The sequence below is a fragment of the Babylonia areolata genome, chromosome 6 (assembly GCF_041734735.1).
Source record: "Babylonia areolata isolate BAREFJ2019XMU chromosome 6, ASM4173473v1, whole genome shotgun sequence".
NCBI lineage: Eukaryota > Metazoa > Mollusca > Gastropoda > Neogastropoda > Buccinidae > Babylonia > Babylonia areolata.
In genome coordinates this window covers 48,289,114-48,302,228 of record NC_134881.1, presented here as the reverse complement: position 1 = coordinate 48,302,228, position 13,115 = coordinate 48,289,114, and the positions used below count along the sequence as shown (strand labels likewise).

Here is a 13,115-nt window from a genome sequence, read left to right as displayed (position 1 = left end):
TTCTTGTAATTGAGAATCTAATTGATAATGGCTATATATTAAGATCATTTTTATAATTAATAATTTAATTTGTCTCAAATGTGGGTTTGCAATGTAAATATTTCTGACCGATAAATGATGTGATTGTAGTTAGTCATTACAAATCAGTGTCAGGTAAGACAGCTTTAAAGCCTGATCTTTTCAGTAGTAGCTGAAAACTTCTGAAAGGTGCAGTCTCACCTGACAATCCCCCCACATCCATTTTCTTCAGGTTCTTGGCTTCCAGGATGACGACCGTCAGCTTGCCAGCAGTGGGCACATAGCGCAGTGAGAAGCAGATATCTCCCAGCTTGTTCTCCTGCAACACATACAGAAGTAGTTATGTAATTTGACTGATGTGCAGAACACATGAACAGGATGGAAATTGTTTATCTGATGCATAATTACAATACAAATGAATAGATGGAACTATGGAAGTTCAATTGATGCACACATGAACATGTGGGTTGATGGCAGATGCAGTGATTAAAACACATATGAATGCTTGAAGAATTTACAAATGCATGTGTGAATGCAAAACAAAAGATACTAACAAATATAATTATACCTATCAATGTATATCTCCTACAAATATTTGTCAGGGACAGCTCTTTAACTGTTATAAATTTTGTAATGCATACAATACACAGAACAAAATTCACCATCCTACCGACAGGATTATCAGCCAGACCATCAGAACACAGGAAACTCCTCACTAGTGGAACCTGGGACCTCTCATGTTCCATGAGGGGGCTCTTTTACCTGACCACTGTTTAAGTGGCTGTGTTCTTGTTGTACTGATGTACCACTTCGTAGTAAATTTACCTTCTGTCCTTTACATCTTCACCTCTTCCCATTCATTCATATCTTCAGGAAAAAGCTCTTTTCAGTTCCCAAGTTTCTTCAAAAACATTTGATGAAAGGGCCTTTAGTATCAAACTCCCATGGTCTGGAATTCTCTTCCTCTGGATCTGTCGCTCATGAACTCCGTCTTCTCTCAAAAAAAGAGTTTTAAATGTATCTGTTCAGCATGGCCAACGGATGTGATAAAGCTTAGTCACTGTCTGTGCTCCCTTTTTTCCCTCCCTGAACCCCCATCATTTTCAAGTAAAAAAAGGAAAAATCAAAGTCAAACTTTTATTTCAAGATAGCAAATTGAATAAACAACAATTACATTTTCTTTTTTCCTTTTTTTTGTACATCAAGCCATCTAAAAACAACAACAACAAAAAACAAACAAACAAAAAACCGAAAAGAGAAATGTAATACTTCACATGTGGTATTTACACAGACCTGCAGGGAAAATAAATTCTGGTTTTTGAGTTGCCTCCCTTAAATTGTAATTTGGTTATTTCATTTTATTTTATTATTTTTATTTCTGTGTAGCGTTATGGAAAAGATATTTGATTATATAGATTTAGTATGTTTTAGAAACTTATTTCTATTTGTGATAATTCATTTCTAAATTCATGTTGCACTTCCTTTCTACACTTTGGCGTGCATTTGATGGGCAGCCATTGTAGTCAGTGCAGCCTGGAGTGTTGGCCTAGAGGTAATGCGTCTGCCTAGGATTTCAACAAATTTTGATACTTTATAATTTGTGTATTGGATCTAAGTAGAAACCGCAAGTCATGGGAGTTGTTGTCCCTGAATTTTTCAAACATGGCCGTGGCCAGTAAATTTTGTAAACATTGTCCCCATATTATAATGATACAAAGATATTCTCTAAAAACTTTATTGTTTGGCTATTTCGTTTATTTAAAGAAAGAATGTTTACATTATTTCATCTGTTCCATTAGGTTATTTTCTTTATTCTCAGAGAGAATATTTACGTTATTTCATTTGTTCCATTAGAATAAGCAGACTAAACTTAAGACTGAAATTCTGATGGCGTGACATGTGGGAACTGTGTGTTACAGAGTTACTGGTGTTCAGTTCAACTGTGGGTTTAACTGACTTACAGGTTCAATTGGGTTCGAGTTGTGGGTTCAACTGACTTATGGGTTCATCTGAGTTGCTGGAGTTCTTTCAGATTCCAGTTTGTTCTTGCAGATTCCAAATGTTTTGGGATTCCAAATGTTCAACGGATATCTGGATGTCAGTCAGTTTTCTCGTCCATTAAAGTTTTCCATTCTGTTTTCATGTCATGCCCCTTGCGTGCTGTCCAGTGTGCTACAGAAAGTAGATCTGAAAGAAAAAATCCATATATTCTTCTTCTTCTCCCTCAACTCTGTGAAGTGTCATCAGGGCACCGCACAGAATAACTGTTCACCTGATTCCTCCAGGTCTGTCGGTTGTGTGTCAAAGCCTGGGTCTCAATAGATGTTTTTCCTGTCCATTCTGCGATGTTGTCAGTCCATCGTTTTCTCTGTCTTCTCCTCCATCTCCCTTCCTCAACAGTTCCTTGGAAGATTGTTTTAGCAAGGCCTTTGGAATTTGTAACATAGTCATACCAGCTTAGCTTTCCTTTCTTAACTGATGTCAGCAGATTTTCATAAGGTCCAATGGGCTGCTTGATGGTTTGGTGCACTTGTTCACTGGGGATGTGATCAGTGTATCTGATGTTTAGTATCTTGCGATAACACCTCATTTTTATGGCTTGATTTCAATTTTCTCAAATCCGCCACGAGGCTCCATGTCTTGCATGCACACAGGAAGATGGAATATACCAGTGCACAAAGGAGTAATCTTGTGTTTCATGGAGATGTTGCTGTCCTTCCATAATGGTTTCAGTCTGGACACTCCTGATGCTGTCTTTGCTACTCTTGAAAGGATTTCTGGTTTGGATCCTTCATTGCTGATGATGGATCCTAGGTTGGTGAACTGTTGAACAGTTCCCACCTTTTGTCCCTGGACAGTTATATCAGTAATGATGGTGGTGTTGTGGCTGGCCATCAACTCAGTCTTTCCAGCACTGATTTCCAATCCATATCTTATCAATGTTTCATCCAATCTTTTAACAAGCTGGGAGAGTTCTTTCTCATTACATGCTAAGCCATCAATGTTGTCTGCGATGAGGTTTCTGATGGTTCTTCAGTTGCTGACTGTGTCGACATAACCATCAAGCATGTCAGTCATGATGCAATTCAGGAATATGTTGAACAATGTGGGAGATAAAAGGCAGCCCTGACAGACTCCAACTGAAGTATGGAACCACTCTCCAACAGCATCCTGTGTGAGTACTGCACTGGTCGCTTTGGGGTATAATTGCTGGATGGTGTTGATAAGCATTTACCCTACGTTAATGTTTTCATTATGGCCCATGATGAAAAAAGCCCTCCAAGAGTATGTCAAAAGCCTTCTTTAAGTCTCTGTCCTGGATGGTGCTGATTTTACATTGTTTCAGTTTGGTCTTTTACAACCTTTAAGGCCTTTTTGTGTCTTTACACTGCTGGTCAGTCCAATTTTCCTTTGTCTTCTTCATTTCTTGACCAATCTTCTTGCTTGTGTACCCCCCTCAACAGGGCTGAATTCTTATGGACACACAGGCACACATTTGAGAGGCTGTTTAGCAGTGTGATATGCTACCGCTTTCAACCTGCAGGTTGTGGGTTCCCAGATCCTCTTTTCATCCAGCATCCCAGTTCTCTGCCCTCCCCTTTGGTCATTCCACTGCCCCCCATCCTCTGCAGAAGGTGGGTTTTCAGTGTTCATTTCAAAGTGCACAGAGACAAGGCTGGTCTCAGACGGCTTAGCCCAGGGTCACGCACATCTGTCTGGGAGATTGCTTCCTTGAAATACATCAGCAATGGCTTATCTAACGCCCCCCTCCCCCGTCCCCTCTTCAGGAGAAGAGGCCATCAAAAATATCCACACATTCACAGACAACACTACTGCTGTGTATGTGGACACAAAAAAAAGGAGGGGGGGAGGGGGGGGGGTAGAGATGTAGCCTTTGATAACCTCATGCCGTGGTCCAGGGCTCTCCTTTGCTGGTGCTACAAGAGCATTGAGCTCTCACCAAGACACACAATGGGTAGTACCAACCTCAGCAGGTGCTCACAGCAGGTTCAAGAGCGCCCTCCACTTAATGGACCCTACACAAGGGCACCCTGCAGGGGGTGTGATGTTTAGGGTCTCCACAGAGGATAGTTCTCTTTGCCACAGATCTTTTGAAGACCCCTGATTTCTGTCACACTGGTTCCAGACACTGAAGCTTGGGCAGCGAATGTGTTTTCTCTTGACTGGAGCAAGCTGACCGCTTATGCCCTTCCTTATTTCCCGATCCTGCCTGAGATGGCTGGAAAGCCGTGTTGGAATGCCTACAGATATGAACCTACAGCGTTTTCAGTTCCTTTGCTGCTAGATTCTCAGAGCTCAGGAGGCTCACACTATTGCCACTCTGGCCACCTTTCAGTGCTCTCTGCCTCTTTGCCAGGATTTGGAGGTGGCCTTCTGCCGTTTGGAGATTCCCTTCTTACGGCTCTTAGGGGTTTCCTTTGTTGCAGCTAATTCAGCTGTCACTGTTACAAGGGCTCCCCATGTGAGCCAGTTGGCAATGCCGTCCTCCTTTTGCTTTGAATTCTGCATCAGCTTGACATGGTACAGTATACGACACCAAAATGAGGAGTTTGTATTATACTCCCAGTTTGGTTAAATATACTTACCATGTCAAACTCAAATGCCCACCTGTCCGTTCCCATGGTTCTTTCCATGCTTCACATGGGGCGTTTCTCTGCTAGCCATTGGAATGCTTGTTTACCTCCTGCTGGAAATGGCATCTCATTGGCTAGCAGGCAGCGGTGTAATTGCGAGACGTCTTATTACTTAGTTGCTGCAAATATTTTTGGCCGAGAGGAGCATAGAGGCCTGGTTTGCATCAGTTTGACATGGTAAGTATATTTAACCAAACTGGGACTTTGATACAAACTCCTCATTATTATGTCCTACACATTGAATTTTAACATGGTTTTTGAAGTAGATGTGACAAACTGGGTTTGTGATCACTACAACCACAAGGTGGAACACAAACCTCAACAATGTGTTGTTTTGTTGTATAAATGTGATCTGTTGAAGTAGAAGTGTTTTCAGTTATGCTTGGAGGTCTGTTAATCAATTGTTCTAAGCTAGACATGGAGTAGATTTGATGCTGCTTTTGTCTAGGTTTCAGTAAGTCTATACTGAAATATTCCAAAAATAATTGTTTCATAATTAAACATCAGCACTTTATCCATAACAGAACTGAATTGATCCTCCCGGCTGACAGAGTTCTATACATAAATCTTACTAAAACAGGTCTATTAACATTTATTTTGATTTCAAACCAGAGTGATTCAACATCATTGACCCCAAGCTTATTAATTTTACTCTCACATCTTAATGGGGACACAGAGTTGATAAGAAAATCTGTAGTTAAAGGAAGTCATAATAAAGTGTGTGTGTGTGTGTGTGTGTGTGTGTGTGTTGTGTCTGTGTGTGCACGTGTTTGTGTAAGGCATATTATTTGCTTTTTTTATGTGATGCATTCTGTATTATTGTTTTAGAGTACCTTTTTTCATGTATATTTTCATGTGCTGTTGTAAGCCATTATGTACAGTTGTACATGTGTTGTTTCATGGGAGGCATTTAGAGCCCACAATATGGAAAATTTATGCCATGTAAGTACTATACATAATTATTATCATTATTATTTAGAGACAGAGAAATTCCTTTATTGATTTGTCATGCTCTCAGTATAGGAGAATGGACTAGTGAACCCCCCCCATACCCCCACCCCCACCCCCACCCAACCCAGCACTAATGCCCAGACCACACGAACACAGACTATAACAAAATGATAGTCCACTACATATTTATTCAATACATGATGCAACAATACACAGAGAGTATAATTAACGATGGAAAACAAAGCACAACTATAACACAGACAAGGAATCCAGCTCATTAGGCATGAAAAGGCACAAAGCAATGCTGAGTCAAATGACCACAATGCTCCATGTGAAGGCCAATGGTTTCAAGAGAGATGAACTGAATGAGTCCACGGAAAAACGACAATGAAGCACAGGAGTGAGTATGTATGTGAGAGTGTGAATATGTGTGGAGAGGACACGGAAACACAGTTGATGACGATGAAGGTACTAGGGCACTATACAAAGACAATGAGGACAATGAAGGTGGGTAAGAGATGAAGGCGACGATAATGAAGAAGTGGTGACGACGACGACGAAGAAGAACAGTAAGTGACAATGACGAAGGACAAACGTAGAATCCCTTGTAGAGACTTGGCAAGGCCAGAGAACACTGGCTGTGGAAGGGAGTGGAAGGTGGTGGCAGCCAACTGAGCCAAACCCACGGAGGTCAAAGGCAGGCAGTGGGGGCCAAGGAGAAACAATGGATGGCCAGTGGAAAGTTAGGGAAGTCAGTGGATGGACACGGAAGTGGGAATACTGAAAATACTTCCAGATGAGGTACTGTACCTGAAGGCTGGAAGAACACTGAACATCGAACCATGAAGAACCGAAGCTACTTGGAGGAAAAAGATCCTCATTACTGAGCACAGAACCCGGGCAAACCATGAGAGCACCAAACAGACACGACTGCCTCCTATGACAGTCACGGGCGAAAAGCCCCGATTCCTGTCACCGACCAGCTAAGAAGAGGCTGATCTCAGTTCAGTGACAGCCTGAAGGACAGACACGGGATCCACATGCTATCAGCCAAACCAACACTGCTCTCAAGCTGAATGAGGTGGGAGAACAAGGAGGGGATTAAAGCACGCACACCTCAATTTGTCATGAGATGTGACAATAGCCACTCTCATAAGTTCAAACCAAGTCTGAAACAAAATAATAAAAGTCACACCGAATAACAAACAACACAATAACGAACATTCCCACTTCCATATTATCCACACAATCTGATATGAACACCTACAGATAATAGCCAAGTCGCTGCCATCCTGCGACTAAATGGAACCAGGTGGTACAAACATACACACACAAATAGAACACACTAAAGAATAACCAACTCTAGTACATCAAGAAGGATCAACAAAAATGACATCCCTTAAATTCCAAATACAATAGCTGGTGTTTCTGTTTAATAAGAGAAGTATTAAAAACATCTGCATGACTTCTAATGGTATATAATGGACTTCATCAGATGCTAAAATTCTCTTTAAAAACAAAACATTCAGAGTGGACCACAAGGGTCACACACGCTTCCTGGTTCTGACAGTTCCACCAGAGCGCTCAACATACTGCTTTAGTTTGTTGGTACGGAACCTTTGCTTCTCACCAATGCCTACCCAACCAGAGGGTTCAGATATGAGGGGCTTTTCCACAAGGGGCCTACCATCTTTTGGCATCTGTCGCAAAAGCGTACAAATCGCCGAATGTTGGCGCACATGCTAGGCCAATAGAAGTATGGGAAAATTCTTTCCTTTGTACGTTTAGCCACAAGATGACCCGACATAGGGGTTACATGGGCTTGAAGCAAAACCGTGGAACATAGTTCCTTGGGCACACATATTTGAGTTGCTTCTCCACGATGGCCATTGAAGTGTCTCATCAGGATTCCCCGCTTTCTAGAATATGTGACCTGTCCTGAGCATGTCCTTTGGACAGCTTTAGACACAGCCATTCGCCAAGCATGGCAAAGGTCAGGATAACTCTCCTGCTGGTGCTGTAAGTCCTGTCTGGACACATGCACCTGAATGTCCTTGACAGACAAGGGGGACAAAGCTCTAGCATTGGCAGTGGCCTGGGCTTGCGTCTCAACGGTGCCCACGAGATTGGCATCTGAATAAACGGGCACAGACACAGAAGTGCCATCCTCATGCCAGGCAGTATTGCCAATGAGGACCTCCTCTACAGGAGCCTCCATAACTGCCACATCCAGTCTACCCTTCACAAAAGGAGACTGGAAGTCTACCCTGGCAATGGGTAGAACAGCAGTGCACCTGAATTCGGTGAGCAATACACGGACACTAGCTCCAGAGAAAGACTCTGGACTGACCAGACGACGAGCTACAACCACCATGTGTGCTCCGGTGTCTCACAGAGCTGGGACTGCATACCCATTGACAACAGCCTCACAATGAGGTGAGTGTTTTGCTGCACATGAACCACAAAGTGTTGGGGGTGGGGAATGAAAATCCTGCACTAGGGAGGCCGTCTGTGCAATTAGGGAAATTTTCTGCAGCTGCCAGCACTCCCAGTGACAGCTTGAACTGAGACAGACACGGGATCCATGTGCTATCAGCCAAACCCACACTGCTCTCAAGCTGAATGGTGTGGGAGAACAAGGAAGGGGTTAAAGCATGCACACCTCGATTTGCCATGAGATGTGACAGATTTATTTATCATTTATTTTTTTATCAGTATCTAAGCACAGTAACATGTAGATGTTTAGAGTTAGTTTGTTTTGTATTAACTCCTGATTACTGAAACCTTAGCACTGTTGGCAAGCAATTTTTTCCCTCACATATCAACTTAAGAGTGGGAAGATCAGCAAGACCCTGGCAATGAACAAGTTTATGAGGTGGTTGTAATGACTAGGTAATAATGTAGTAATTATATTAGTATGAAAATATTTTTTTTCCCTTTAACTATGCAGTTCCAGAACTAACCATCTCGCCAAAGCCATCTAATGCATATATGATCCTATAAGGCCAAACTTTTATTCGTCAACGCCTTCAACTAAACGGAAGTCAGGCCATCCCCTTCATGCAGAAACACCTCTCCCAGACTCTGTAACAGAAAACTTCCCTCTTCCTAGACTTCTCTTTACTGAAGTGTTCATTAGAAGAATACAAACTGAAGGTAATATAACTGTGTATATGTGTACCTTGTGCAATTGTCAATCCAAGAACATGACAAGATGCGGATTAATGCTGTGAACCCAGGACAACTAGACTGTTGTGATTCTGGACTTGGATTTTCAAACTGTGGTCAGATCAAACCTCTTTTTTTAAAACTTCTTTCGTTATATGCTGTATTCGTGAAATATTGTGTGTCAAAAAATCCTTTAGACTATGTCTCTGTGAAGTAGGTGAATAAGACATAAAGTGTCGTGGTGTTGACATTTACTTTGAAAGATTAGATTCATGTTTCATTGGTGTTGTAGGACTTAAGGCATTTAGATGACTAAAACCTCTGACAGCTCCAGAAAATCACTTACAGAAAAGCTTAGATGATCTTCAAAAAATGTTAGAAGAACATATTCAACCACAAGAACACATCATAAATAGTTGAAGAAAGTTTTATTCAAGGAAACAGAAATCCAGTGTTTTAGTTAGTGACTTTAGTGCTGCACTGCAAGATCTGGCAGCAGAGTGTAAGTCTGACAATTTTCTGAATGAAGCACTTGGAGACATATTTGTTCATGGCCTGACAGGCATGGGCACACAGAAAAAGCTTTTAAGGGGGTGAGAAAACACTTTACCTTCAAGAAGGCAGTGGAAATTGCCCTTACCACATTACCATGAGCAGTGATGCTGGTACCAGTGTAAATTAAATAACAACTGGTGTAAAACACTAGGAAAGGACAGCAATTTTCTGCAGTAAAAAGCCAGGCAGTCAGGTATGGATGGAACAAAGGAAAAGGGGTGATGTAGCAGCAAGAGGAAAGAGCACAGGCACCCACTGTGGTCACTGTTGTCTGTGTGGCATGGACCATGATCACGCTACCTGTAGGGTTCAAGGCCTACAAGTGCAGAAACTGCAGGGAGAGAAGTCACCTGCAAGTAATGTGCAAAAGATAACCCACTGCTAGAAATCATTTCATCTCCAGAACAAGTGAAGATAAGTGTGAGGCAAACATGAAACGGATAGTTTCTTGGGAGTGTTTTGCCATTCCATGAAGGCCGAGAGCACTCCCTGGATTACTGTGGTTCAAGTGGAGAAAAAACCTGTGCAAGTGCAGACTGATATGTGGTCAGGCAGAATGATTGTGAGCTGAGATGTTTTCACCAATAGTCTGGGAGAGCTGATGCCATCAAAACTAAAACTCTGTGTCTATTCTGGTGATACCCTTCCTTTATTTTGGTCAAAGAGCTAGTACTGCTTGTGGCTGATGTCACAGTAGGCAGGTACTGAGACTGGCAAGGTGAAAGTGGACTGGAGTGGAGCACTGTTTTTAGTATAAAACCAACCACACTGTAAGAAGTTCTGGCAGGCCATACAGCAGCCTTTGAAGAAGGACATGGTAAAATGCAGAAAATTAGGGCAAAACTGCACCTGATATCCAGTGTGACTTCCAAGTTTGTGAAAGCTAGAAAAGTACCATTCACAGTTCACCTGATGGTAAAAAAACACAAGGTCAAGAAGGTGTGATAGAGTGGATGATTCACAAAGAGCGGGGGACACTAATCATTGGACAGAGTACAAACCTGTGGAGACAATAAGACAGACAACAGTGAACACATCTATGGATGTGGACCATTGCCCAAGCCATCTGATTTGTTTGTTACATTGGCTGGTGGCAAGGTCTCTTCAAAGTTGGACCTCGCACAGTCCAACCACCACATGGAAGTGGATATCAAGAGTTTTGTACCTTGAGCAGTTTTCTGGATAGATTGCTAATGTCAGTATCTATTATCGGTAGTAACAGCAGAATTTACCAAACAATATTACATGATGTCCTCACATGTTAATATCAGGTGAACAATAACATCCGGTAACCACATGTTAACTAAATTTTATACAATACCCCCCCAAAGCCGCACCCCCCCCCCCTTCACCCCCACATCATCCTCTCATTTTTAAGTGACATCCTGTACCTTTTCTGATTCCAGATCAGGCGATGATAGGTCTCTCCATTCCTCAATGACACGGCCAAGATCCACAGAACTTAGTCGAATCTCAACCAACCCAATCTGGTCATGCTTAGAAAAGCGATCAAAGTCGTAGATTGCAAAGGTCAGCGTCTTGGATCCAATTTCCGCATAAGGAGCCTGATGTAAAGAAATAATGATATTGCTTTGGATCCATCTTTTGATTTACCAATTACTTACACCTGCATGTTTTCCCTGTTTGTGTCTATGTCTGTATGTCAGTGTCTGTGTGTTACTGTGTTTGTGTCAGTCATGACTGTGAATAAGTTATAATTAATATATAAAGATAAGAAAGGGAAGGATGATAAACATATGCAGAGAGAGAGAGAGAGAGAGAGAGAGAGAGAGAGAGAGAGAGTGAGAGAGTGAGAGAGATGAACAGGAGGAGCAAGGACAGGTGAAAATAGTTTAGCTATTCTAAACATCATTAAAACAGTATGAAGCACTGTAAATTCAATTTAAAAAAATCAATCAAAGATAATCAAAAAAATCAATAAAGGTAGAAACCATCTGGACATTCAAATATTTATCAGAAATATCTTCAAATGACACTGGGGTATTCAGTAGCACTGTAAGTGAGTTTTTGAAAGGATGACCTTGTTTGGGGGCAATGGGCAATTAAGTGATAGCCATTAAATTCTTTTCCACTTGAATAGTGTACATTGTGCAAAAAAAGGGGGGTTGGGGCATTAAAACAAAATCAATAAATGAAATCTTGAGAGGGAAACAAATAAAGTATTTCAGAAAGCCTTGGGTTATTTAATTGACCTGGTATACGGTGACAGTAATATCAACAACTGAATCCTTTAGCACGCTTCTACACCAGTCAAAGGGCACTTTTTCAATAAGCATATACATTCTAGCAGATGTAGGCAATATTGAGGCATAAGCCTTAATAATTGAATGCTGCTTGTCTGGCAGCCAAATCCACTCACTCGTTAGAAAACAAATCTAATGGGAAAGCAGCCCCAGCAGACAGTAACGAGGATGCCTTTGATCAACAAAAGATGTATGTGTTTTATTTCAGTTGTCATCTGAAGATGTGTTTCTTGGTTTGGAGATCTCAGAGCATGTCACACTGATTTTGAAATTAGAGAGAATAAGATCATCTGACAATCATTTTCAGGAAAATTTAGAATGTGATTCAAATGATTTGTATGGCAACAAGCACAGTGGAAAGATGGAAAACTGTGCAACATATTCCTCATGGTGTGTGTGTGTGTGTGTGTGTGTGTGTGTGTGTGGAAACACTTCTATTGGACTAAGGACTCAGAGATTTCATAAAACAGTAACTGGTTGGACATTATTTCTTTTATGTTCCGAAAAATTACTAACTTAAAATGAATTTGGGAGAGAACTGACTATAAAGAGAAAAATATGGTTGAAATAAAATATGGTTTTGTGTGAAATGTTTACCATGTAAACAAACGTTTTTGCAAAATTTGTCTTGAAAAAAAAAAAAAATCTTACGTGAGATATAAAAGTGGTTATCAGTCCATGATAGAATGTGTGTGTGTGTGTGTGTGTGTGTGTGTGTGTGTGTGTGTGTGTGTGTGTGTGTGAGTGAGTGAGTGTGTGTGTGTGTGTGTGTGTGCGTGTGTGTGTGAGGGAGGGAGAGTGTGTATGTGAAAGTTCTCATGTTAATCTTCACGCCCATCTTTTATCACAAAGTAATTTTATATTACAAAGCAGTTAAGTATGCACCTCCTTCCTACAAAAGAAACAAGCCAGATCAACTAATACAGATGCAACTGACACACTACTGACACATGTCATACCAGCTTGAGCCAGTTTCGGGAAGTAACAGCACACATAACCACATCCATGGTCGATAAAACTTCATTTTCCTCTCTTTGTTCTTTTTCATACAAAAACAAACACAATATACCTTGAAAGTGAAGGTCTCATTGAAGACCGGATTAAGTGTCTTGCGATGTACTTTGGTCTCATATTTCTTCTTCTTGTCTGGTGCCAAATAAACCTTGACATATGGGTCGGAGGTGCCACTCATGTCCATACCAGGTAGGTCAGCGGCCTGAATCACTGTCACTGCCAGCTGTAACATGGCCACAGAGTCATATCAATATTTTTTAGACCCAGAAAAGTATTAATGTTCTGTGATTGTACACAATATACCTAGCCTGATAAAGGGTAAACTTATAATAACTGTTTAGGGGCACTGCTGTGTAGTGTGTGCGATTTTGAAAAGGTGCAGCTAAGAAGAAAAGTTTTAAATGTCTGGTTTTCATGGATTTCCACAGCATTTTTTGATGACAATGTTTTACCTCATCTTCATTTTCTTAAAAGTTCCCTCTCATCTCCA

General features: G+C 41.3%; 1 protein-coding gene across 5 annotated transcripts in view; it reads right to left on the bottom strand.

The window, feature by feature from the left end:
* The window catches only part of LOC143283106 (synaptotagmin-1), a 96,755-nt gene that overhangs the window by 27,299 nt on the left and 56,341 nt on the right, over positions 1-13,115 (bottom strand). For all 5 annotated transcript variants that reach the window (XM_076589212.1, XM_076589214.1, XM_076589211.1 and 2 more), the window contains 3 exons: positions 12,681-12,848; positions 10,739-10,912; positions 220-337 (listed from right to left, as the gene is read on the bottom strand). In XM_076589212.1, coding sequence (XP_076445327.1) covers positions 220-337; positions 10,739-10,912; positions 12,681-12,848 — 460 coding nt within the window. The remainder of the gene's footprint in view (positions 1-219; positions 338-10,738; positions 10,913-12,680; positions 12,849-13,115) is intronic.